At 41.7% G+C, this 24,959-nt stretch overlaps 1 protein-coding gene across 1 annotated transcript; it reads left to right on the plus strand.

The window, feature by feature from the left end:
- Positions 1-832: 832 nt before the first annotated feature.
- On the plus strand, positions 833-20,120 carry SLC6A1 (solute carrier family 6 member 1). Its single transcript, XM_054387167.1, has 14 exons — positions 833-1,067; positions 1,843-1,974; positions 3,359-3,459; positions 5,728-5,837; positions 5,957-6,089; positions 7,488-7,622; positions 7,740-7,843; positions 8,155-8,279; positions 10,715-10,827; positions 12,798-12,929; positions 13,571-13,673; positions 14,967-15,067; positions 17,107-17,274; positions 20,016-20,120. The coding sequence occupies exons 1-14, from the start codon at positions 833-835 to the stop codon at positions 20,118-20,120; spliced, it is 1,797 nt and encodes a 598-aa protein (XP_054243142.1).
- The last annotated feature ends 4,839 nt before the right edge of the window (positions 20,121-24,959 follow it).

The raw sequence follows: 24,959 nt of genomic DNA on the forward strand, positions 1-24,959 counted from the left end.
GAGGACTGTGTTATTTCTGCCCTGCTTCCTACAGAGTCACTAATAAAAAATCCAAAGGGCAGAGCCAAGCTCTTTGAGATACCTGAGCTGCAAAGCTCTTTCAGTGGTGAAGTCTCTGGCCATTCTGTGTGTCACCAAAGAAGGACAATAAAGCTGGAGAAAAGTCTTGGGCACATCTTACAATGAGCAGCTGAGGGACCTGGGGTTGTTTAGTCTGGAGGAAAGGAGGCTGAGGAAGACCTTTTTGCTCTCTACAACTCCTTGAAAGGAGGTTGGAGTGAGGTGAGGGTCACTCTCTTCTCCCAAGTATCAGGCACCAGGACAAATGGAAATGGTCTTGAGCTGTGCCAGGGGAGGTTTAGGTTGGACATCAAGAAAAATTCCTTCACTGACATGGTGGCTGAGCCCTGGGACAGGGTGCCCAGGGCAGTGGTGCTGTCCCTATCCCTGGAGGGATTTAAAAGCCATGTAGATGTGGTGCTGAGGGACCTGCTTGAGTGGTGACTTGGCAGTGCTGGGTTAATGGTGATCTTAAAGGTTTCTTCCAACCAAAGCGATTTGATGATTCTACGACTCTCAGTGCTGCTGAAGCAAAGCTGAATCGTAATCCTGTCTTTTGCAGGTTGATCCAGAAGCTGGTACCGACTTGTGGACTAGCTCACGCTGTGTTCTGGCACTGGGGGCCTGGGGTTTTGGGGGTGCTGTGTTTCTGTGCTGAAGCTGAGCCTCCCCAGCTGGGTGACCACCAGCCGCAAAGCTGCTGTCCACGTGGACTGGTGCTGAGGTCTCCCGCCCGGCTGCTGCCAGAGCCTCTCCAGCCAAGCCCAGAGACATGGCCACCAACGGCACCAAAGTGGCGGACGGACAGATCTCCACCGAGGTGGATGCCTCCATCACCAATGACAAGCCTAAAACCTTGGTAGTAAAAGTGCAGAAGAAGAAGACGGACCTGCCAGACCGAGACACTTGGAAAGGAAAATTTGACTTTCTTATGTCCTGTGTAGGTTATGCCATTGGCTTAGGGAACGTGTGGCGATTTCCATACCTTTGTGGCAAGAATGGTGGAGGTATGTTTGCTGCTCCATTCTTACTACCTCTGATGTATTAGTGTATTGGAACACACCATAAAAAGTACCAGTAAAGCAGAAATTGGCTTTGACAGCTGCTTCACCTCTGTAGGTGTGGTTTGGAGTTTGTTTTTTTGGGTTTTGGGGGAGGGGACGTTGTTTGGGGTTTTTTGTTTGTGGTGGTGGTAGTGGTGTTGTTTGGGGTTTTTTGTTTGCTTTACCTTTGTCCTGGAGGGTCAGTGCCATTTTAGATGTAGTGCTCAGCATTGTGGGCTGCTCTGGAGTTTATTCCGACTTCTAGTTGGCAGGTGCTCTTAAATGACCATAAGGAATTAGAGCAGAACTAAAGCACGTTGCCCTTCAACCCTCCAGAGCTCTCTCTTTTGGTTTGAGTTTTTGAGAGGATTGCATACGGCTTGTAATGCTGCCTCTGAGCTTAACATGAAAGGCTAACTTCATCTGGAGAGCAGCCAGTTCTGGTTTAAAGCCTTTATGCTATCTGCATGCTCCTCTGATAGATGAAGGCAACAAAATGCAGAGTCTTTTGGATTTTAGCTTTTTACTTCAATGGAAAATATTTAAATGATGAGGAGATATATTTTTCCTCCCTCACACCTTGAGATACTGGTTCTGAAGTGTACTTGTGCTTTCTTTTTAAAGTTGTGCTTAAGAGGCAAAAAAAAAAAAAAGTGTCTTTTCATGTATAATAGGAATGGGAACAGTGGCAGCTCAGTAGTGTCTCTCACCACTTAGACTTTTTCTTGTCTCTTTTTAGGTGCGTTCCTCATTCCCTATTTCCTTACTTTAATTTTTGCTGGCGTGCCACTCTTTCTTCTGGAGTGTTCCCTTGGTCAGTACACATCTATAGGTGGCCTTGGAGTGTGGAAACTTGCCCCAATGTTCAAAGGTACAGTATACAGTTGGATTGCTTTCCAGTGGTTTCCAAGTTGCACAAAATAACAGGCAAGAATGTTTCTTTATGCCTTCATATTTTTACCCAAATCATGATTTTCCTAACTTTCTGAGAGGGAAACAACAATTTTGAAGCACACATTCCCCATTAAAAGTAGCAAGATTTAGGCATTAGAATCTCAACAAATTCACTTCTGAACTTCAGAAATGTTTGGGGGTTTTGTTATGAACATATAAAGGCTGTTGGAAAATAGTGTTTTAAACCTAGCAGTATTTGCCTTGAGCAGGTATGGAACTCTGTTCACAGCAATCTGGTAAATACTGTTTCTAGTTGAGGAGGTTTGTATCTCCTGTTGAAATTCAAAGGCCAGACACTTCAAAGTTGATGTTCTCATAGTGAATTGCTTAAGACAGGCTCACTCCACACTTAGATTTTTAACTAGTTTGAGGTTCTGGATTTGATCTTAGAGGGTTTTTCCAATCTTAATGATCCTAGTCTCAAGGTTTTGGTCTAGATTCTGCACACACAATCCTCACAAGCTGTGCTTTTCATGCTCTTTGAAACTCAAAAAGTCCTGATCTGACTCCAGTTCTAGAAGAGGAGTGAGTTATACTCAGAGTTATAAATTACTGCACACAGTAGGATTGACAGTATAGGGTGAGCTAAAAGTTTGTTCAGAGTAGATTTTATTCTAGGAAAATTTGTCTTTGTGAAAACCCAGAGATGAAAACATTTCTCACAGGTAAGTATTTTAAGTTTGGAGTTACTGATGTTGATAGGAGGCACAGTGCTTTGCATTGTGCAGATTGTTCTGAACACTTGGTCCTGTTTGGTGTCATGTGGCAACTGCCATCAGCCTGATTGTTTTCTAGTGCCCCTGAGGTAAAAGGCAAGGTATTCTCATCCTGGCACCTCTGGAGAGTTCTTTAATCTGAAATGACATAATAGCATTATACTAACTCTCAAGCATTTAGCCCAGTGTACTCAGTGGATAGCTGGTCTGGTGCTCAACATCTGCCAGAAGCTGCTGTGGCACTGCTCTTTTGGAGAACAAGCTGATTTAGCTCTTCTTGCTGAAAGTAAGAACTGCCTGTAAAACCTCAGCAGCAGCAGCAGCAGCAGTTGCAAGTGGGACTGCTTACTGCAGCACACAGAGTACCAGACAATACTTACATTTCTAGATGACTGAACTGTCACTCAATTTAGTCACCATTTTATAATGGTAGTTTGAAAACTTGACCTCGGCTTCTACAAAATTCAGTACAGGGTTTCTGGCCCCTATGTTATATTTGTCCCTTTGAACAGCAGCTCTTCAACTGACACTGGTGCAAACATTACTGAAAGTTTCCCTTTTTGTTTCTTTTTGCTTTCTTTACAGGTGTGGGATTAGCTGCTGCAGTCCTTTCCTTTTGGCTAAATATTTACTACATTGTGATTATTTCCTGGGCCATATACTACCTGTATAATTCCTTTACCACTGTAAGTGTGCATGTGGACTTGTTTGAATGTAAAGCAATGTGCTATTATAGATCACTGATTACTCTGTCTCATTGTAAAAGGAATGGCTGAATGTAAAGGAAGGTGGGAGCACACCTGGAACATGGTGTCCAGTTTTGGGCTCCCTAGGTCAAGAGAGACAGGGATCTGCTAGAGAGAGTCCAATGGAGAGCCATGAGGATGATTAGAGGACTTGAGCATCTCCCCTGGGAAGAGAGACTGAGAGCCCTGGGGCTGTTTAGTCTGGAGAAGAGAAGACTGAGAGGGATCTGATCAATGTCTATCAATATCTGAGGGGTGGGTGTCAAGTGGAGGGGGCCAGGCTCTTTTGGGTGGTGCACAGTAACAATGGATACAAACTTGAACACAGGAGGTTTCACATCAATATGAGGAGAAACTTTGCAATGAGGGCGATGGAGCTCTGGAATAGGTTGCCCAGGGGGGTTGTGGAGTCTCCTTCCCTGGAGACTTTCAAGGCCCACCTGGATGCATTCCTGTGTGGACTACCCTAGGTGATGCTGCTTCAGCAGCGGGGTCGGACTTGATGTCTCTAGAGGTACTTTCCAACCTCTAACATTTTATGATAGGTCACTGATTAATCTGTCTCACTATAAAGGTGGAAGGTTGAAACAAAATGCAGAGAAATCAGGGTAAGCCATTTCTTACTAAAGGAACACTATTTTGTAAAAATCCCTCCTTCTTTTTTTTTTTTTTCCCCACAAGCAATGTGGAATAGGAAACTGTGAGGAAAATACTCCATTCTAAGAATAGTAGATAACCTAATAATAGATTATTTTGGAGCCACAGGCTTCTCTTTCTTACCAATTTGTTTAAATTTCCTCATCTTAACCATCAGAGCCACACCTCCTCCATCTGTATGCTTTTAACTTACCCTATTACCTGTCTCTGCCCTTTAATCACAAGCATGCCTGCTGCTTCTCTGCTCACCTGCCAGGCAGCTGCAGGTCATACTCAGGCTTTTGACTCCTTGTCCTGGCAATGCTACAGCAAATCCTAGAACCCTTTTGCCTTTGAGCCTACAGGCCAGCCATTCCCCTGAGAAAAATTCTAGTGTATCACTACTGGTTTGGGTTTTTTCTTCAATAAGAGCCACAGAGATGTTAGTTCTCTGGGAATTAGTTTCACTGCAACGTGGTTTGATTGTGGAGGGGGTTTATTTAAGAAACCCTCGTGGAACGGAAGATGTGTGATTTGATTAGCTCTGAACATCCATTCATTGCTGTTATTTTCACTTTGTTTTCTTTCCTTTCAACTTTATTTTTAGCTGCCCTTTTTTTCCCCCCTCAAGAATGACTCATAGGCTGACAGGGTCTTGTCTGATTTGTGGATTTTGTCTGTCTGAGGAAGTGTTCTTACATAAGGCTCAATAATTAATATATTATTGTTCAGTTGTTGTCTCTTCTTCCTTACTTATTCTCAGCTTTAAGGACTTGTCCCTTGACCAAATAAGCATTAATTACTGTCTGGGGGTGACAGGATAATTCCTTTTTTTTTTTTTTTTTTATCCTTAGATTTGTTATTGATGTGAAAGGTCAGTCATAGTCTGGAAGTGGTGCACAGGCCCATATTAGATGAATATTGACTTCTAATTCCCTTGAAGCTTCTTATCCTGGTATTTAAAATGTGAAGTACCCCTGAAAGATTTCCTGTGTGGAGAGTTTCCAAAATCGGCCATCAGAAGACTATCTAAGTTGTATCTAAATGAGGTTCATTCTAATAGACATCCTGTGGAAAGAGGTTCTGCTTCTCAGAGCTTCTGAAAGATACTTAATGTAACAGACACACGTAGAAAATAGAAAGTGTATGGATTTTTTTTCTTACTGTCCCCTCACCTGAGGGGAAAATGTAAATCTCTGATCCATAACCATCACACCTTTATTACCTCTAGTGCAACAAGAGGTAACAGGACCTCCAGGAGGTCCTTTCTACTGGACTTTTTTCTTGTGGCATGCTCAATATACTCTCACAAGCAGAGAGGTGTATCAGACTCCAAAGCATTTGGGCTGATATGGTAAAGAAAGGGGGAAATATTTTCACATCTGATTCACACAACTGATAGGAAGTTAAATCACTTGCATGGCAGATGTGCACCCCGGGGAGATAAGTGCGCTGCAGAACTCAGAATTTATTATTTTCCACTCAGCTGTCATTTCAAGTAAAGAGGTACCTGAGGTAATTAGAAGTGTTTGATTGTTTAGGTGTGTCTCTCTCTCTCCTTTTTATACCTAGACTCTTCCTTGGAAACACTGTGAGAACCCATGGAATACTGACCGCTGCTTCTCCAACTATACCTTAGCAAACACCACCAACATGACAAGTGCTGTGGTTGAGTTCTGGGAGTAAGCTGCTCATTTTTCTCTGTATCATTCCTGTGCATATGCAAGGATCAGCTTGTTTGCATTCATACACCACCTTCTGAACCAGTTGTCAAATGCACCATTCTGTTGGCTTATTCCAGACGCAACATGCACCAAATGACTGATGGCTTGGAAAAACCAGGGCAAATCCGATGGCCACTAGCAATTACTCTAGCAATTGCCTGGATTCTGGTGTATTTTTGTATCTGGAAGGGGGTAGGCTGGACTGGAAAGGTAAGATTAAAAAGTACTGTAAATACCTTTCAATTAAAAAATGCCTATTTTACTCAAATGCTCAGAAAATTCTTCAGGTAAGAGGCACGGTGGACAGGTTTGTGGAATAGCTCTGTGATGTGTTTAATTTCTACCTTGAATGGACACAGCACCATGTTCTTTGAAAGAGCTGGCTCCACTCTAACTAGTTCTGACCACAGGCTTAGATGTAGGCTCACTTACAGACTTCTTGGCTTTGCCAAGTATAAAATTGCCTAAAAATGTGTCTGCTGTTCCCAAGATGAATATTCTAGCTAGTTCAGACAGCAGTAGAGTGAGGATGCACTGTTCTGGCTTCAGAGAGAAGCCTGCTTTTATTGCACAGCTCTTGCTGGACTTAGTCCTGTAAGTTGAGTGTCTCTAACATGCAATACAGTTGAAGCTGAGTTGCATGTAAGAGCTGCTCCCTCCTTTCCTTGTGCCAAATGAGAGCTGTAGGTGGTTCCTGCCACAGGCATGCTTGCACGCTGTGCTTCTTGGAGTCTGGCTGGTTTCTGAGTGCAAAATAGAATTAAAGTAATGAATTAAAGGAAATTATATTATTGACAAACCTTTCTTCAGGAATGAAAGGGCAACAGCATCTGACATGGGCATACACCTTGCCCTCTCCTCAAAATGACAGGAAGAAATTGTAGGGAAATAAAAAGCCATAACCATGAGGCTTGGTGGCAGCTGAAGGCTTGAGCAATAAGACCTCAGGTCTGGTGTAGAGGACTGGGATTTTTTTTCACACTGAAAGAACGAACTAACTTGTGACAAGATGGTTGTAAATGTGACCCACTTCAAGCTGCCTGTTGAACATAGACTAGTTAAGCTCAGTCCAAACCATTTTATTTCTCCTGTCTTCAAAGAAGGTGGAAAAAATAGGACTCACTTTGTTGCTTTGGAGTCTGACGTCATAGTGTCTTTTTTATGGGGCTTTTGAAAAGGCAAGAGAATAGGACCCTGTATATCATAACATAGGTGAGGAGAGAGTGTGGAAAATACAAGAACAGTTGTTCTAGAAGCAGGGTACTGGTGCCAAGAACCTTGTGCTTTTGGAGAGCTCCCTTGGTTGAATATTTAAAAAATTAAATAAATAAAACCTTGAGCCCCTTGTGCAAAAATGTCCTAGTTCACCATCTTCCACCTTCAGGAAGATCAGCAACAGTCACCTGCCTTGTAGACACAACATTAGGGAATGCTGCAGTGGGCATTCCCCTTTCCACACCAGGCTTTTCCATTGCTAAATCCTTCAGTTTTAAAAGCCAGCCTCTGTTGCTACTGTAGTATTTTTAGGAAGCAAATATTTTCTGAAGTGTTAACAAGGACAGATCATTCTTCCTTCCACACTTACCATGTCTTGTTTCTTCACATCAGGTGGTATATTTCTCTGCTACTTATCCCTATGTTATGCTGCTTATCTTGTTCTTCCGTGGTGTAACACTGCCTGGAGCAAAGGAAGGCATTTTATTCTATATAACTCCCAACTTCAGTAAGCTTTCAGACTCTGAGGTAAATATTCAATCCTTGTAAACAGAAGTTTCACTGCTAACTGTTCACCTTTCAGACCTATGACCTGCTCCTCAAGTGCAGAAACAGATTTTTTTAAAAATTATTTCCTGCAATCAGGTTTGGCTGGATGCTGCCACACAGATTTTCTTCTCCTATGGTTTGGGTCTTGGTTCACTGATTGCCCTTGGAAGTTACAACCCTTTCCACAATAATGTTTACAGGTAAGCAGATGACTGCATGTCTAACAGTGGCACTTTCCTGTCTCTGCTGGAACTGGATTCTGTCTTTCTGTGTGCTGTATCATTGGACTGAGGTGTGGTGTTGGATCTGTAGATGTTAGATGTAGCTGGAAGTAAGATGTGTAACTGCATTTACAGTAATGGGAGAGACAGTGTGGCTTGTGTTCAGCCTGAAATGGAACCCACTGTGAAATCCTGAATCATGACATATTTTGACAGGAGAAAGGGGTAATATACTGATGAACAGTATCATTGCTTTACCTACTGCTTAAAGCACCTTACCTTTATTTCAGGGACTCCATCATAGTGTGCTGCATAAACTCATGCACAAGCATGTTTGCTGGCTTTGTCATCTTCTCCATTGTTGGATTCATGGCTAATGTCACAAAGAGGCCTATTGCAGATGTTGCAGCATCAGGTATCCAATATATTTTTCTCTAAGCTGTTTGGTGGCATCAGTTATTTTCTGTTTGTATGCTGGACCAACTGCTTCATGTGATTGTTCAGAATCCCTTCCTCAAAGCGTTCCTCAGCTCCCTGTCATTTCAGTCGCCTTTACTGACTGCAGAAGGGGGAGCATGGTTTCAAACCTCTCAAGGCAGCACCAGCAAAACCATTTCATGTCAAACAGACTGCCTGCCTGCCTAATGCTCTCAAACCTTTGGTGTGGAGAGTGGTCAGGCAGAGACTCATGTGGGGCTGACGCAATGAATACTAATGAGTGCTGCTTACTGGGAACGTGTTTACAAGAGCTGGCAGCACAGCTTGCTGCTTCAGTGCTTACTGTGACATCAGATTATGGCATTTTACTACTGAAATTCTCCAAAGCAAACTGAAAGGAGGAGTGATGGTCATTATGGTTTTGGAGGCTGTATTCTTAAATTCAGTTAAGTTTTTTAATTCCTTTTGCTGCTTCTTGAGGTTAAGCCCTTTGAGGCAGATCCGTTTCTCACCTGTTCAGACCTACCAGTTTTATGGGACCATTTAGTATGAAAGTCATCTTACTTAGGGCAGTAAGCTGTCCATGGAAGGATTCTGCTGTTCTTTGCAGTTCCTTGTCTTTCTTCCAGATGAAAAAGCTTGAAGTAGCAGAGCAGATGGTTGCCCTGACCCAGCTGGTGTACCAGATCCTCATTTAGCAGTTCTGGCCACAGGGAGAGATCTGATAACTGAAAGCTTGGTTGGAAGTCACTGGTGGACAAAACACTTCTTACAATACTAGCAAGCATATTCCACTGATGAAATATTTTCTTAGTTGGAAAAGTAGAGAATTTAAACCCTGAAAATAATCTTCAACAAACTATACCTGCAAAGAAATTAGTAAAAGAATTATGGTGGCATACACTGTTGTAAAAAACTGCTCAGGAAAGTCAGTGGTGTGTGAAATAACCTTCTTTTTGATACAGGTATAACTATATCAAGACTGCACCTGCAAACAGAACAGTATTTTTATATCATATTAAGCTCCTAAATACCCTTTAAGGCACCTAAGATAATAGACTTCTGGGCACTAATAGCAAAGAATATTTATAAATCTGATCTTTTAATTAAGGTTTCTCTTTCTTCTAGCAAGCTCAGAAGCTGATGCTTTCCTTTAGCACCAGGAGAGATGTTTTTTGTGACCTTCCATTCATCTTTGTAAACCAAATAATATTATTAAAACCCAGAGCTGCATGTAGGTGTAACAAAGGAAAATTATGAATATATTTATCTTAAGTTTATTTTGCTTTTACTACTGCCATTTGGAAGGCATTCCAATTACAGCTGCTTCTGCTAGCAAATAATTATTTCCAAATCTGCTTTGCACTTCCTTTGACAGTTCAGGTGTCCACTCCCAATCTGTTCTTCACTGATTTCAAAGCTAGATAGGTCCATCCAGTTGTCACAGACAGACTGGTTTTAATGACATCTGAAAAGTCAGATAACTCCCTTAAGTAAGGGCACACTCATTTTATTTCTGTGATTATTTGGTTTGCTCCAGGTTTCCCTTGGAATCTGACAGCTGCCTTGCAGCTATGCTATGACAACAAAAAAGAGCTCCTTCTTGTTGAATAGAAATTTGTATTCTCCTTCCAACACTATGCCCCACGTCAGCAGTTAGCATGAATATCCATGAAAAAGGTTTCCCTTTCACAGCTACACAGTTTAGTAAAATGTGTATTTTAAGATAACTAATTAAACAGAATAGAAAATGGGAATGCCATAAAAGCTGGAAAGTTGTTTCTCCATTTTTGAGCTGTCTTTAGTTCTCTTCTGAACTGCCTGGTTCAAAACAGATGATTACAGCTGTCAGTAACTACTTAAGAGGGAGATAGAGCTGATCAGCCTGAAGATGCAGTCCCAGCCAAGGATAACATTCCCTGTCTTTGCTGTGCAAAGGTGTCTCTCAGGAGCAGCTTCTGAGCTGCATCCAGTAGTTTAGAATCATAGAATTGTCAGGATTGGAGGGGACCTCTGGGATCATCCAATTCCAACACCCCTGCCATGGGCAGGGACACCTCACACTAGATCAGGTTGCCCAGAGCCACATCTAGCCTGGCCGTAAAAACTTCCAGGGATGGGGCCCCAACCACCTCCCTGGGCAACCTGTTCCAGTGTCTCACCACCCTCAGGGGTGCTTGATTGGGTTGGTTTGGGGGTTTGGTTTTTATTTTTGTTTTGGTTGGTTCATTTTGAAAGCAAGATACCTGCACTAACTTCTTGGTCAGTGAGCACTGATGAAGCTGAAACCCCTGGTCAGATGCTGCATCTGTGGATAACTTATCCAAATAAACCTAAAACCATCAACAGGAGCAAATAATCACAACACTCAGTCTACCACATTGACATTTTCTCTCCTGTTCCTCCTCCCAGGCCCTGGACTGGCATTTCTAGCTTATCCAGAAGCAGTGACACAACTACCAATTTCTCCTTTGTGGGCAATACTGTTCTTCTCCATGTTGCTTATGCTTGGGATTGACAGTCAGGTAAAACTGGTGTAAAAATCCACAACAAAGACTAATTTTTTTTGCAGCCCCTCTCTCTGCATGCATTCTGCACTACCAGCTGTAAGTGGTGCCAAACAGTTGTTTGCAATAATCTGACAAATAACAGGAGTAGGTAAGGAAAGACCTTCAAGGGGTTCAAGGAGTCTGGAAGAGTGAAAAACTGATAAAAATACCTGTGTAATCTTCATCAGTGTAGGAGACACTGGGAAATGCTTTACAAGATGCCACAAATATTTCTGATAGGCACCCTCAGAGGCCACCACATGGAGCAAAACCATGCAGCACACATTTCATTTTAAGCATAGAAATGTCAGAAGCAAATTCAGGAGGTAAGAGGGTCTTTACTGAGGACATTCCACATCTTACCTTGCTCTGAAGTCGCTTCCCAGCAGTGAGGATCAAGACTTTATTTTTTCAGGCCTTACTTCAGAGGTATAGATGGTGTTTGACAACTGGAAATGAATGGGAAGGCACAAGCTAGAAGTTTTGCACATCCAAATAAGGTATTCTGCAGAGTTACTGGCTAGACCAAATAATGAGGTCTTGCAATCATTACATAAATGTTTATTGCAAAATGAGCAAACCAGCACATAGAACCAGAAAAATCTCTTTACACACTGGAAAGTACTGTGTTGAACAAAAGCATTCCTTAATTACTAATGTCAATACAGATAACAACTCCCTTGTAAACAGTAAAGAAAGCAACTGTCTCATTTTGCAAAGCATGCTTTGAGGATTTGATCAAGTCCCTTCTGCCTGCTGAAATGTTTTGGTCATTTCTGTGTGACCAGTCACAGGCAGATGTGTTGCTCTCCTTGCAGCCAGTTGCAGTTGTCAAACCAGCACCTTACAAGCTTCATGGCACCTCAAGGAAGGTGAGAATTACTGGCTTAGTACTGTACTAGCCTTCCAGTAGAGAATATCCATCATTTTCTATAAATCCAAGTTGACTTCAGCCTGTGAACTAAAATACAGAAAGACCAAGAGTGCTTTTTATCCTGCAACATGAAAGGAAGCTGAAAGTTCACGGGATTTATCATTTTGTTTTTCAGTAAGCTTCAGGCTTGACATTAAAACCTATTGCTCAGTCTGGGGGGGAAGCTACTGTGAAATTAATTGGGTCAAAAATGTTCTTGAAAGAACTTGTCTCTAGGCAACTAACAGCTGAGGAAGGTAGTCTAATATTATTTAAAAGAATATATATCTCCAGGCTGTCATGCTTTCTTCATTTGCTGTCTGTCAGTGAAACATTTCATACACTATAATTTATAGGAACTGTAGCTATTGGTTCAATTCTGGTTGCACTGCTGGAAATTACTACAATTTCACATACATTCTGTTTTTCATAATTTCAGCCATTTTAATGATGGCATTGATTTTGAGTATACACACACAGAAAAAAAATACTGAAGTGTGGCCGTGCTTTCCATTTGAGGACCACAGATTCAGCACAAGTAGTTTTCTGGGGATACCAAAAGCACTGGATTTATTACATATGAGAATCAATCTTGTGCCTTTAACTTTCACCCCAAAGCACTACTCTGATTAGACTTTTTATGCCTATTGGCTTTTGTGTGAGTAGATCGCAGAAGGCAGAAGTGCAAGTTTTTGAAGGATCTTGGGGTGAAAGCCTTCGGATGTAGGTGTATCACCTATCACAAAAACAAGCACTTTATGGTCATGAAGCTCATGCTAGAGTTCACAGTTGGAATTTTGAGTGTTTTTTTTTTTTTTTTCTAGCTGGAAGTCTTTTTGCACATATCCTTTTAGAGAGAAAGAAGGATATTCAGCAGCACTGCTTCCACTGAAGTCAAGTGAATTTTCACTTATCATTTAACAGATATGTAGCCTTAGGCCAGTGATGGGTACTGTTGAACACTCCTCCCCTGCATGTAATCCTGCTGCTGTAGTGCATTGTGCTGTACTTTTGTTTCTGACTTGCCTTGCAGTTCTGCACTGTGGAAGGATTCATAACAGCTTTGGTGGATGAATTTCCCAAGTTACTACGCAATCGAAGAGAACTCTTCATTGCTGTTGTATGCATTGTTTCCTATCTGATAGGGCTGTCCAATATTACTCAGGTATGTTCAGCAGAAATGTGTGACCTTGAGTCTTGCAAAGAGCATCTGTTTTATTTCTCCATTCCCCTGCTCCAAGCAGGAATCATTGCAAACCATCAAAGTGGCAGGGATCTATTATCAAGGCAATCTAGAGCCTTTGGGCAGCAGACATTATCATAGGATCACAAAACGGTTTGGGTTGGAAGGAACCTTTCAAGCTCATTTAGTCCAACCCCCTGCAGGGACATCTGCAACTAGATCATTAACTTACATTGTAAAACGTGTCCCACTTCATGGTTCAGGTGACAAAAAATACACATCTCTGCAGCCTATCTTGCAGTCCATGAACAGGTAGCTAGGGAATGTTCTCCGCTGCTCCCTGTGATCTACTAGATTGCAAACTGTTTGAGGGAAATGATTGAATTATTGAACAAAGAAGAAATCAGGAAAATTAAACCACTTAATTGAATTCTAGCAGTAGTCTCGTTTTTGTCAGTGTTGACCTCAAGCATTGTAAGACTTCAACCTCTTAACTTTAATTACTTCACTTTTAAGATGTCCCTAACCTATTTGCCACTGTTAGTTTGTAGCTTACATTTTAATCTATCTTAACATTGGAGTCCTTACTATTTATTTTAACACTTCTGTCTTATGTATTTTAGGGTGGAATCTATGTGTTTAAGCTGTTTGACTACTACTCTGCCAGTGGAATGAGTCTCTTGTTCCTTGTCTTCTTTGAGTGCATCTCAATATCCTGGTGCTATGGTAAGTAATGCATTTTTTTTTTCCCCATAAGTTTTGCACATCATAAAGATACTTCACTTACTGGTTTGTTCTTTTGGGTGTACACATGCTGAGGGTGGAACTGAAATTGGCATAGAATTCCACAGAGGGCCCAAAGTTGACTCGTGCCAAGTGCTTCTGCCTCTTTAAACCTGGAAGTCACTAGATGCTGAGTATTTCAGGAGTATTACATAGGTTACTTTTCCCTCTTTTTTGTTTTTTCTTTTTTTCCTTTCCCAATTCTTTGGGAAGTCTGGATCTTCACAGTTGCTGCTGCTTTAAACATAATGGCTTACACGCTTTGGACTTGTAATGTTTCCGGAGATGGCTAGGATCTTGTAGTGAAAGCCAGGCTTCTTGGTCAGCTGTGTCTTGCCTAACTGCCCTAAACCATCCAGAAGTCTGGACTGACAGACTCTGATGAATATGCATCGTATTCTTGCCACAGTATTTCTTGCCAGAGTATTCTTGCCAGAATATGCATCGTAATTCTTGCCACATAATTTGACCTTAGTTCTGTGATGGCTACTCCAAGGACCTGCTCCCATGATTACTGAGGTGCTTCAGCTTATATTACTACATTGATTTCAGGCTAGATACAGAAATCTTTTGCTAGCTTTTCATGGGCTCAAGAGGGTGAAACAGCATTTTCTAGAGGACAGATACTGCATACGGATCCAGCAAATGCCAATGGAAAAACACACCAGCTAAACAATGAAGAAATCCAAGTTATAAATAGCATGATAACCATACCTTTTAGCTGATGGAGTGCTGGTGGGTAACAACAGCAGTGGATGGGCTACTCTTAGATTTCATAGGCAGTTCTCTCTGTACATGGTTTGCATATATCCACACAGAGTGAAGCTGCTTAATCTAAGATGGGGTTGTGGGGTTTTTTATTTAATTTGTAAAATATCATTTGAAAACTTCCATTCCAAACACACATCATGCTGAAATTAACCAAGGGCATTTGTTACATCTGACCTTTAGATGCACAGATTTCCTCACCCTTTGCCTGGGAATACATTTGGTGGTCACTAACTAATTAACTAGGATGTGGAAGAATAAGAACAAACAAATCTTGGTGCTTCTGCACATGCAATATTTCCTTCCCATTCAGATAGGTGAAAAGTTATGTTGGGGTTTGTACAGAACTTCCAACTACCTCACACATACCTCCCAAATATACCTTACTGTGCATGATAGTGACTCAAAACTACTGAGCTTTCAACTTTGTCAATTTGTTTCTGTGCTGTTTCTTATTTCTGTATTTAGGTGTTAATAGATTTTATGACAACATCCAAGAGATGGTGGGATACAGACCCTGCATCTGGTGGAAACTCTGCTGGTCATTTTTCACTCCTATCATTGTGGCAGTAAGGAACAAACTTTTATTTTATGATTGAAAGGATGTAAACAAGGTGACCTATGTACTATAAACTTGTCATTTCCACAACCACAGGTCCATATTAAGTCTGACATCACTCCTTTTTTAAGGATTTGAGCAATTCCATAGAAGGCAAAAAGCAGTGTGATTAGAGGAAGCATGTGCCCTAAGAAAAGCAGCCTTGAGCAATTTCCAGATTTGTCTTAGCCCTCTGGAAATGGTAACTAGTCAAGAGTTTGATTGGCAGAGATGGAAAAAATGAAAGAAACCAGTTTTGACCATTTCTTGTATTCTTAGATAAGATTTAGCAATCTCTCTAAAGTCTGAATTTCCCATATAGACAAGAATGCCCACATTTTGTTAACTGAATTCCTTCACAGGCACTGTTCTGGTAACAGACTTGGATTGTAAACTGATGTTCTGTTCTTGTGGGACTCTTGGCAGGTATCAGCCAGTTTATACAACGTTGCTATCACTTGTTCTGGCAAATCTTGCAAGGATTTTGTGCACTCTTTTCCTGATTCCAAACTTTATCCAGCTTCCCATAAAGTATATTTTGAAATGTAAAGGTACTACACATAGTACCATCAGCTGAGATGGAACATGAACACCTGTAATCGAGTAGACACTCTTACACATGACACAATGCTTCACACTCACTGACACTTCTCTGATATTCCCACATAGGCAGCTGTGAAGAAGCAAAGACAGAGCACTAAAGAGGGACACAGAAATGTGTTTATATTGAGGGTTCCTTGAGTCATCTCTATCCAGACAAAAGCAGTTTTAAATTTTCTGAGAACAAGTGTTCAGGAAGGCATAAAAAATGCATTTTGCATATTTTAGTGGTTCAGCAAGATGGTGACCAACGTTGTGTGTAAAACTTAACCTGATTTCTCCTGTCTTATAAAGCTTTCCACAGAATTTGTTGTCCAATGCAAGTTCAGAGGTGGTGATGATGTGCTAACAGACTCTTCCTCTCTACATTCTCCTCTCTGAGACTATGTTCTGCACAAGGCCTGAACCTGGGATCAGAATGTGCTCCCTTCTTTGCAGTTTCATTTTAGCAGCTTTCCCTGGTGTGGGCTAGTTTAGACACTGGAAACAAGCCAGGCTAGGAGTCTTCCTTGGGCCTGTTTGCAGGCCATCTCTGGGAAAACAACACAAAAGAAACCCACAAGCTCTGCTGATCAATGGTTCAGTAGACATGTGTGTGCAAGTGTTATTCCCCAGGACTCTCTCCTTTCCCAACAGCCCCCTTCCCTCTGATTATGTGCAGGTTATCTCAGGACTCTACTGCGACCTGGGGATTCCCCCTACCAACATATCTGGATAGTCTAAGATGCAGGTTGTTTATGTGAAAATACAGTGCTACCTTGAAAGATTAATTTTGGTAGGAAGCTTCTTGGGAAACTATCTCCTCCTTTCTTGATACTGAAAAAAAATTCAAAATGTTTTTTGAATTTGTTAGGAGAAGATCTGTTAACTGCTAACTGAATGGCAGGTTCCATTCTGACTGCTCTGATTTTCCACTACCAGTTTGTTTGGAGGATCTGCCTCTGGGCCAGGCATTCGTAGGTGGTGATATTGGAGAGGCCAGTGCAGAGCCAGGCTTTAAAGAATATTTCTTATTAAGATCCTCTACAAGTCTGTTGCTGACCAGTGCAGTACAGGTGTACTGATGCTGTTATTCCAATAAGAGCATTAGTGGATACAAACAGCTTCACTGTTTCAGAAATTAGAGTTTCATTACTTACACATCCCCACACTAGAGGTTTAGGTGGCAAGGAATCAGGCAGTGCAGTGGGCTGACACCTGCCTGTTTTCTGCACCTCCACCATGAAGACTGACCTGCAGGCCCCATCTACAAGCCAGTGCCCAGCAACCATTATCAGGAACCAAAGGAACCCATTTCTCCTTGCCTGGAAGTGAAGGCAGGCTTGAGGTCCAAGTCAACCTAGAAAAACTCCTGACCACAGAACACCCTGGAAATCTCATCCAAACCTTCTTTCCTGCTGTGTTTTGCAGGGAGTGTTTCTCTTCAGTGCTGTCCAAATGACTCCGCTCACAATGGGAAGCTACGTTTTCCCTAAATGGGGCCAGGGGGTTGGCTGGTTCATGGCTTTGTCTTCTATGGTGCTGATACCAGGCTATATGGCATATATGTTTCTAACTCTGAAAGGCTCCTTAAAACAGGTAAGTCCTACCTACCTCTAGCTCTTTCTGCTGACTGACTGCACACTTTTGTCCTGCAAGACCTGTACACACTGATAGAGGCTTGCTGGGCACTTCCTGTCTACTGTATTTGCTGTGGCCTCACTTAACTCAGTCCAGTTATTATGCACCAAGATGAAAAACATGAAAAAATCACCAGAGAGAAGACAAGACAGTGTCTGTGCCATCTATGTAAAACATAGCTCACTGCATTAAATGTGATCCATTTCTCTGTGATATGACAGTTCCAATTTGCATCCCAGCTCCTCACACCTAGAAACAAAGTGGCTGTTTACGAAAGAGGTAAATGTGTCCTATTAACACAAGGCAGGCTGTCGTCTTGGCAAGGCAGGTGATGCTCTAAGGAATTGAAATCAAACTCACTCTGTGAGTCTGCTCACAGTGACCACATAGAGCATCTTCCTGCAATGTGATTGAAGATTTTTGAGAGGGAATCTTCTCAGCACTAAGCAAGAGCTTAAAGGGTGGGGGCAAGAGGATGGGACCAGGGGGAAGGTCAAGGGGCAAAAACCAGAACCCAGAAGGTTCCATCTGAACAGGAGGATAAACTTCTTTGCTGTGAGGGTGTCAGAACCCTGGAGCCCAGAGAGGTTGTGGATTCTCCTTCTCTGGAGAGATTCCAAACCCACCTGGATGCTGTGATCCTGGGTAAACTGCTGTGGGTGCCAGGGGCTTGGACTGGATGATCCCCAGATGTCCCTTCCCAACCCTGCCATTCTGATTCTGTGATGTGAGCTCCTGTTGTCCATTATTCCTGTTGTTAGTTACAGTGCCTGCCTTGTTCTCTCTGAGAGAGAAGGCAGCCATAGCACCTTGGGAGCAGATCTTATGACTATGCTACACTTCCCTTCCATCTTTGTGTTAGGGACTTCTGTGAACAGCTACTTCATGAAGAACTTTAGAGGCCTTTTCTCATTGCACTGTGCTCTTAGCCTTTCCCTGATTCATTAGTCATTTGTTAAAAGATGACACTTCCCATGTGACAGAGGCATTGTATGGCTTAAATTCATTTGAAGGTCCTCAAAGAAGTGCTGCTAAAGGCATGTGAACTGCTGGTGAGGTCCTTGACCTGTACAGTGTTTAGTAATCACATACAATTGCCAGACTTCATAGATTATTTTTTTTTTTTAATCTGGGTACATCCTCACTTTTTCCTCTCCAGCCAGTAATCTCATTCTGTGCACAACAGACCCTTCTTCAGCACAAGGGCTGAAACACATTTCCCTGTCCTCTGTGATTGCGGGAACCAAAGGCTGTCAAAATGAATTTGCCAGAGTTTCTGGAATGTTCTAAAACCAGCTGACAGAGCCATCTTTGCAAAGGGGCAGATGATCTTAAGTAGAATTGACAAGTAATGCCTCATGAATTGCTCAGATCTTGATCCAAATATTTGTCTTCAGCAAATTTTAAGAGACTCAGTGATGCTTCAAAGGAGTCTGCAAAAAAATTCTGGTGTTTTTCTCTGTGTGTGTGGTTTTGTTTGGTTTTTTTACCTCTACTTCTTCTCAGCTCCTGCATTTTGAATGTCTTTCCCTTGGCCTTGTGGAAACATTCACGTGCAAATGGAGAATTGTTGCCCTAAAATAGAGCTGTGTAAAACCACAGTAAAAGTTCCTCATCTCAATCTTGCTGTGGATTAAGGTCTTATTTTTGAAAGCATTGATAAATGATCATTAGGTAATAGGAGGATCCTACACCACTTATGGGCTTAGGCACTCAAAACTGCTCTCCTTGACATGAATGTGAGCTGAGCAGATAAGCATCATGAACAGGGAACACAAAAAAGTGCTGGGAAAGACAGAGTAGAAATAAAATTATATTAAGTGCAATCTACTCTATTTGTTGGGCTCTTGGAGGTAGTAACTCCAGAAGCTGCAGCCAATGCTCTCTAGTCCCTTCTGCTCCCTGAGGAGGTCGCTATCACATCTGAGATCCAGCTTTCAGCCTCTGCTGCCCACTGCAAACTTGCAGCCTCTCTGGTGATTAGGGGAGTAAAACATCTGTCTTATGAAGAAAGGCTGAGAGACTTGAGGCTTTTGAGCCTGCAGAAGAGAAGGCTGAGGGGGAATCTTATCAATGCTTATAAGTACTTAAAGGGTGGGTATCAGGAGGGTGGAACTACTCTTTTTTCAGTGGAACACAGCGGCAGGACAAGAGGTAACTGGCACAAACTTAAACATAGGAAGTGCCATCTAAGCAGAAGGAGGAACTTCTTTACTTTGAGGGTGCAGGAGGCCTGAACCAGGCTGCCCAGAGAGGTTGTGGAGTCTTCATCTCCGAAGTCATCCAAAACTTGCCTGGACGCTCTTCTGTGCAACCTGTCCTAGGTGAATCTGTTCTGGCAGGGGAGCTGAACTCGATGATCTCCAGAGCTCCTTTCCAACCCCTACCACTCTGTGAATTGATTCAGTGTCCCTGGCATGTGGACTCACATTTCTTTTCCCTACACATGCTCAGTTGCTAATGCCTGGTGGCACCTACCATTTTTACACATGATCTTTCAACTCCTACTGTCATGTTCAGGGCACAGCTAGAACTGGTTAGTGCCTTTTCAGTGCCTTGGGAAATAGAGTTATTCTTTTTAGCTCTAATGCCTAGACAGAAGCCTTTAGGATTGCCTTTGAAGAAAAAAAAAAAAAACACCAAACAAGCTTAGAAACAGCTTTTCGACCCCATCACCTTTATTGTTGTTCTTTAAACAGCGCATCCAAGTAATGATTCAGCCAAGTGAAGACATCACTCATCCTGAAAACGGCCCTGAACAGGCCCAACAGAGCAACTCTGCAAACAAAGAAGCCTACATCTAAACTTCTGTCTTGTAAGCACACCAATACTACTCCAGAAAAACAAAAAAATATGGTTGAATACAACCACAAATTTATGTCTGAGAATATAATTACCTACCTCTAGTGGCAAACAAACAAACAAAAATCAACAATAAAATCAAACAAACAGAAAGAATAAAAATTAAAAAAAAAAAAAAGAAAATGGTCATCTCCACTCTAAGGGAATCGCCATGGGTACGACCCAACCATTGTGCGAGCTCAGATGTTGGCAGTGTTTTGTGTCCTCTGGCAATCCACAGACTGTTAATGTTTTTATCCTTTCACAACAATAGTTGCATACCTTGGAATTTGTAAATTGATGTGCCAAGACCTTTTTAATCTACCTTTTAGCACGACTATTTGAAGTTTTGTGCTGCTGATTTTTAGTAGTCGATCACTCTTTCGTACCGCTGAATCCCAAGACTGTTATTTCTGACTTTGCAGGAGTGCAATTAAGTTTGGAATTGTTTTGTACTAAAAGAATGAAATATTTTGTAACCAAGTGATTTCCAGTCAAAAAGTCTGCCCTTAAAATTTGCTCCAATAGAGGCCGTTTGAGGGGAAAAGACTCCCTTCAAGTAACAGTAGGCACAGGCTACTGTTTGCATTCCTAGTGCAAATTAGGTGTTGAGGTAATGGCTGTTGGTGGCAATAAGGCATAGAGTAGCTGTAAGCAGGATCTGTACTTAGCCTTTTGGAATGGCTTTCAAATAGGATCATAAATTTCTTTACAAGTCTATATAGTCTGTATCTTAGGAAAGGAGCATGGCTATGAGAATCAACATGACACGAGTAGCAGCTGTTAGAGGCAAAAAAATGACTCCAGAAGTTTTTAGCAAGATGAGCAGTAACAGCCAAGAGCTTTTAAACATTCCCAGGAGCAAATGAAATACAAAGTATTTGCAATTCAAGCTCAGAGTCCTTGAGCTTTTATTACACTGTTATTATTCTACCACTATTGCATTGCCACCGAAATAGAAGCCAAAACAATGGCTTAAAGATTGAAGCTTGTCCTTCTACTTTGATTTGAGGGTTTAATTCACAACTGTTCTTTTTGATCTCTTCAAGGACTTTTAACAGTTTCTAACAAGCAAACAAACGACAAACTATGGATCCTTAGCACTTTGAAAAGAAAACAAACAAACAAAAAAGAAGAGTTTTCATTTTATTTACACATTATTTGGTGGTGGTGAAGGCATGAGGGAAAGCTATTTCAGTAATAAAGGAGCTCCAGCCTGGGCTGGGGCTGCGTTTGCCACATAGGCAGGAAGCCCAATTCAGCTGCTGGTGGTTTTCCCTGTGTGGAAAAATCAGCAGTAAGCCCCACTCAGCATTTCTCGTTTGGCAGCTATACGACAGGCACAAAGGCGTATGGAGAAAAAACGAAACAAAAGAAAAAAAAAAACAAAAAATGCAGTAGTTGCTGTTTGATTGTAAATGACTGTGACAGAACTGTGCAATGAAACATGCTTTTCAGCAGATTTTCATTTTCTTTTTTTTTTTCTGTGCACCGTACAATGTTTAGATAGCACAATTTTCTGTAGAACTACTATGTGCAAACCATGTTAACTGTGAATGTTGGGGGTTTCGTTGGGTTTGGGGTTGGGTTTTTTTTGTCTGAAGGTGACAAACATGTTCTTGCAATAAGGTATTATTCTCAGAATGTCAAGCACACATCATTGTAGAAATAATAAATATATATATATATATAATCCACACATACTTGGGAATACATCTTCGAAATCTCCTATGTTTGGTAGGTTCTAAACTGTTTTCATACATAATAGATCAGCTGTAAAAATATTCTGAGATCTACTCTACATCCTAAATGGCTAGAGCTGGAGTGCAAAAGTCCTGTAAGTCTTTGGGATTTAGAGGAAACCCCATCCATCCTACACCAACATCACGCATCATACTTGTGGATTTCATTAGACTAAGGATTAACAACTCCGACTTCCTCTTTCTTGTTTAATGTAATCAAGTCCCATGTTGTTCTAAGAGAAATGCAGTATTTAATGTTTGATTGTAAACAAATTATGACAGATGTTTGACAGACCTGCTCTTTAGCAAAAAGCTGTACAAAGCGTTATCACATAGCACAAAATAGCGTTGTAGGACTACTGTGTGTAAACTGTGAATAGCTGTATCTTCTCTTTTTTTTTTTTTTTTAGTAGTACTTGCCCTGGAAAAAAAGAAAAAAAAAGAAAAAAAAGATTATTGTATGATCATATATGCTTTTTGCAATAACAAAATATCTGAACACCGAGCAAATCTTATCTCTATATAAGAAAAAAGAAATATATATGTAATATATACATATTCAAAAATATATACAGAGCCTGTTTAAAAGAGTACAGTATTATTTAGTAAATTGCAACCTGTTCTATGGACCAAATGTAAAATATTTATAAATTAAGATGCATTTTAAATGTCTATAAATGGTGTCATAATTAAAGCACGATTGTTATGTAAGTTTCCAAGAGTTTAGAGGAAAAAGAATAAAGGTTATATTATACATTAAATTCAGACTCCTGCAGCCTTTCCTTGGACCAAACCAACCTGGGTTTCACTTGTAAATCTGTATAGTATATTATATATAAGTATGTATAGCAGATAGTGTGTATATATATATAGCAGAGGGGTTGGAGCACCTCTGCTACAAGGACAATCTGAGGGAGCTGGAGTTGTTCAGCCTGGGGAAGAGAAGGCTCTGGGAAGACTTAATAGCAGCCTTCCAGTACCTGAAGGGGACTACCAGAAGGATGCAGAGAGACTGTTTGCAAAGGCCTGCAGGGACAGGACCAGGGGCAATGGCTTCAAACTAGAGAAGAGCAGATTTAGATTGGATGTTAGGAACAAGTTCTTTACTATGAGGGTGGTGGAACACTGGAACAGGTTGCCCAGGGAGGTGGTTGAGGCCCCTTCCCTAGAGATATTCAAGGTGAGGCTTGACAAGGCCCTGGGCAACCTGGGCTAGTTGAGGATGTCCCTGCTGACTGCAGGGAAGTCAGACTGGATGAGCTTTGGAGGTCCCTTCTGGCCTGGACCATTCTACGATTCTATAACATAGAAAATTATACATATAATTATGTATTATATTAATATATAAAAAGATATAAACGTACATAAGTACATTTTTTATAACTGTATGTACTTCATATTAAATAGACCATAAAAATATAAAAGGATATAAAATATTTTTAAATATATCCTTTGTAAAAAAAAAAATATCCTTTGTAGCCTGCAGGTGAGCTGGAAAGGGACCTTTTACAAAGGTGTGGAGTGATGGCTTCACACTGAAAGTAGCTGGATTTAGATTAGACACTAGGAGGAAAGTCTTCCCAATGGGGGTGGTGAGGTGAAGTTGTGGAAGCTCCAAACCTGGAAGCCAGGTCAGATGGGCCTTGAGCAAGCTGGTCTAGGAGGAGGTGTCACTGCCCATGGCAGGGGGATTGGAACTGGGTGGTCTTTGAGATCCCTTCAAACCCAAACTGTTCTATGATTCTTTAAACATCAATGTGTTATTATCATACTTGTGATGTGTATAATTAACCCATACAGCTTTTTCTATAGGTGAGTGCATACATTACACAGAAAGCTTAAAAGGTGACAGTTAATAGCCCTACCTGCTCTCCTGCTGCTTCATTGCTCCTGGGGGAAGGTGGCAGGCCAAGACCTCTGTGCAGCATCAGGAAAAAGCTTGGATCTTGACGTAGAAGTTCCTCAGGCATGGTTCTTTTGATACTTTGGGCCAGCACCTGAAGCCACTTATTTCTAAGCCATTGCCATCCCAAGGTGAAGCCAATGGGGTGGTGAAGCAGTGGCCTTGAACTGAATGGACAGAAGATACATTTCTCGTTCTCTATATCAGCTGCTGTTAAAGTGTGAGAAGATGCCAAGGAAGTTGCACAGCAGTCTGCCTTACATCTGCCTCTCTGCTGAGGAGCTGAATGCTCCTGTGCACGGAATTTAATTTTCTAACTATAAAACTGGAGCAGGACATCATGCTGGGAAAGAGTCTAAGCAATTTAGAGAGCATGATTACAATTGAAAACGCTCCTTCTAGAGGCATCTGAAAGCTAAGACTTCAAACTCAAAATGCTGACCTTAGAAAAGGGTACTCAGATGTGCCAGCACAAGGCGAGGGCAGATCCTTCTGCTTTTAGAAGGGCTACAAAACAGAGCTGGGGAGGAAGGAGGATCACAGATTGTTCTGGAAAGCAATTTTGAGGCATTTGAAATGCAGAGGAAAAATTAAACCAACCCTTAATGTTTGGTTCCTGGGCTGCTTTCACAATGTGTTGTAAGCAAAAGCGTGGGAGAGGCATGGAGCGAAGCGCAGCCGTGGGTTAGTGCCGGGTGGCTGTGCGAGGGGTGAAGGATGGCTGATGAAAAGGAACCTAGTTGAAGGATATTGCGTTAGTGCTGTGATATTTCCATGTTCTCCTGGAGGAATTTGCTCTTGCCGTGCTGCAGAAATCCCGTCAGCGAGTCAACAAGAAAAATGCAAATAAGGTCACTTCTTCCCTACAGGACTGCAGGATGCCCCGCGAGAAAGCCATGTCCTTGCTCGTCAGGAGCAGGAGTTCAGCTGCGTGTGCCTTTGTTCTGAAATAACACGAGCTTGCTTTTGGCTTTTGTGGTTTGTTTTAAGCCCGATTATTACTGGTTTGTTCTGCTCAGGCTACAAAAGCATTGCAATTAACTATTAACGTGACTCAGCTCCTGCTCGTGGCTGGTTGCTGGGGGCTGGGTTGTAACCCCCAAGGCATGGCCGTGCATTCAGGTGCAGATGATCTGCTGCTTGCTCCAGGCTTCAAG

The sequence above is a fragment of the Indicator indicator genome, chromosome 15, assembly GCF_027791375.1.
Source record: "Indicator indicator isolate 239-I01 chromosome 15, UM_Iind_1.1, whole genome shotgun sequence".
Classification (NCBI taxonomy): Eukaryota; Metazoa; Chordata; class Aves; order Piciformes; family Indicatoridae; genus Indicator; species Indicator indicator.

Bases quoted from the DNA above. Each gene is read 5' to 3' on its own strand.
- SLC6A1 (XM_054387167.1), top strand. From the start codon at position 833: ATGGCCACCAACGGCACCAAAGTGGCGGACGGACAGATCTCCACCGAG. The intron at 7,623-7,739 runs GTAAATATTCAA...TCCTGCAATCAG, and splicing joins GTAAGCTTTCAGACTCTGAG to GTTTGGCTGGATGCTGCCAC. The intron at 8,280-10,714 runs GTATCCAATATA...TCCTCCTCCCAG, and splicing joins TGCAGATGTTGCAGCATCAG to GCCCTGGACTGGCATTTCTA.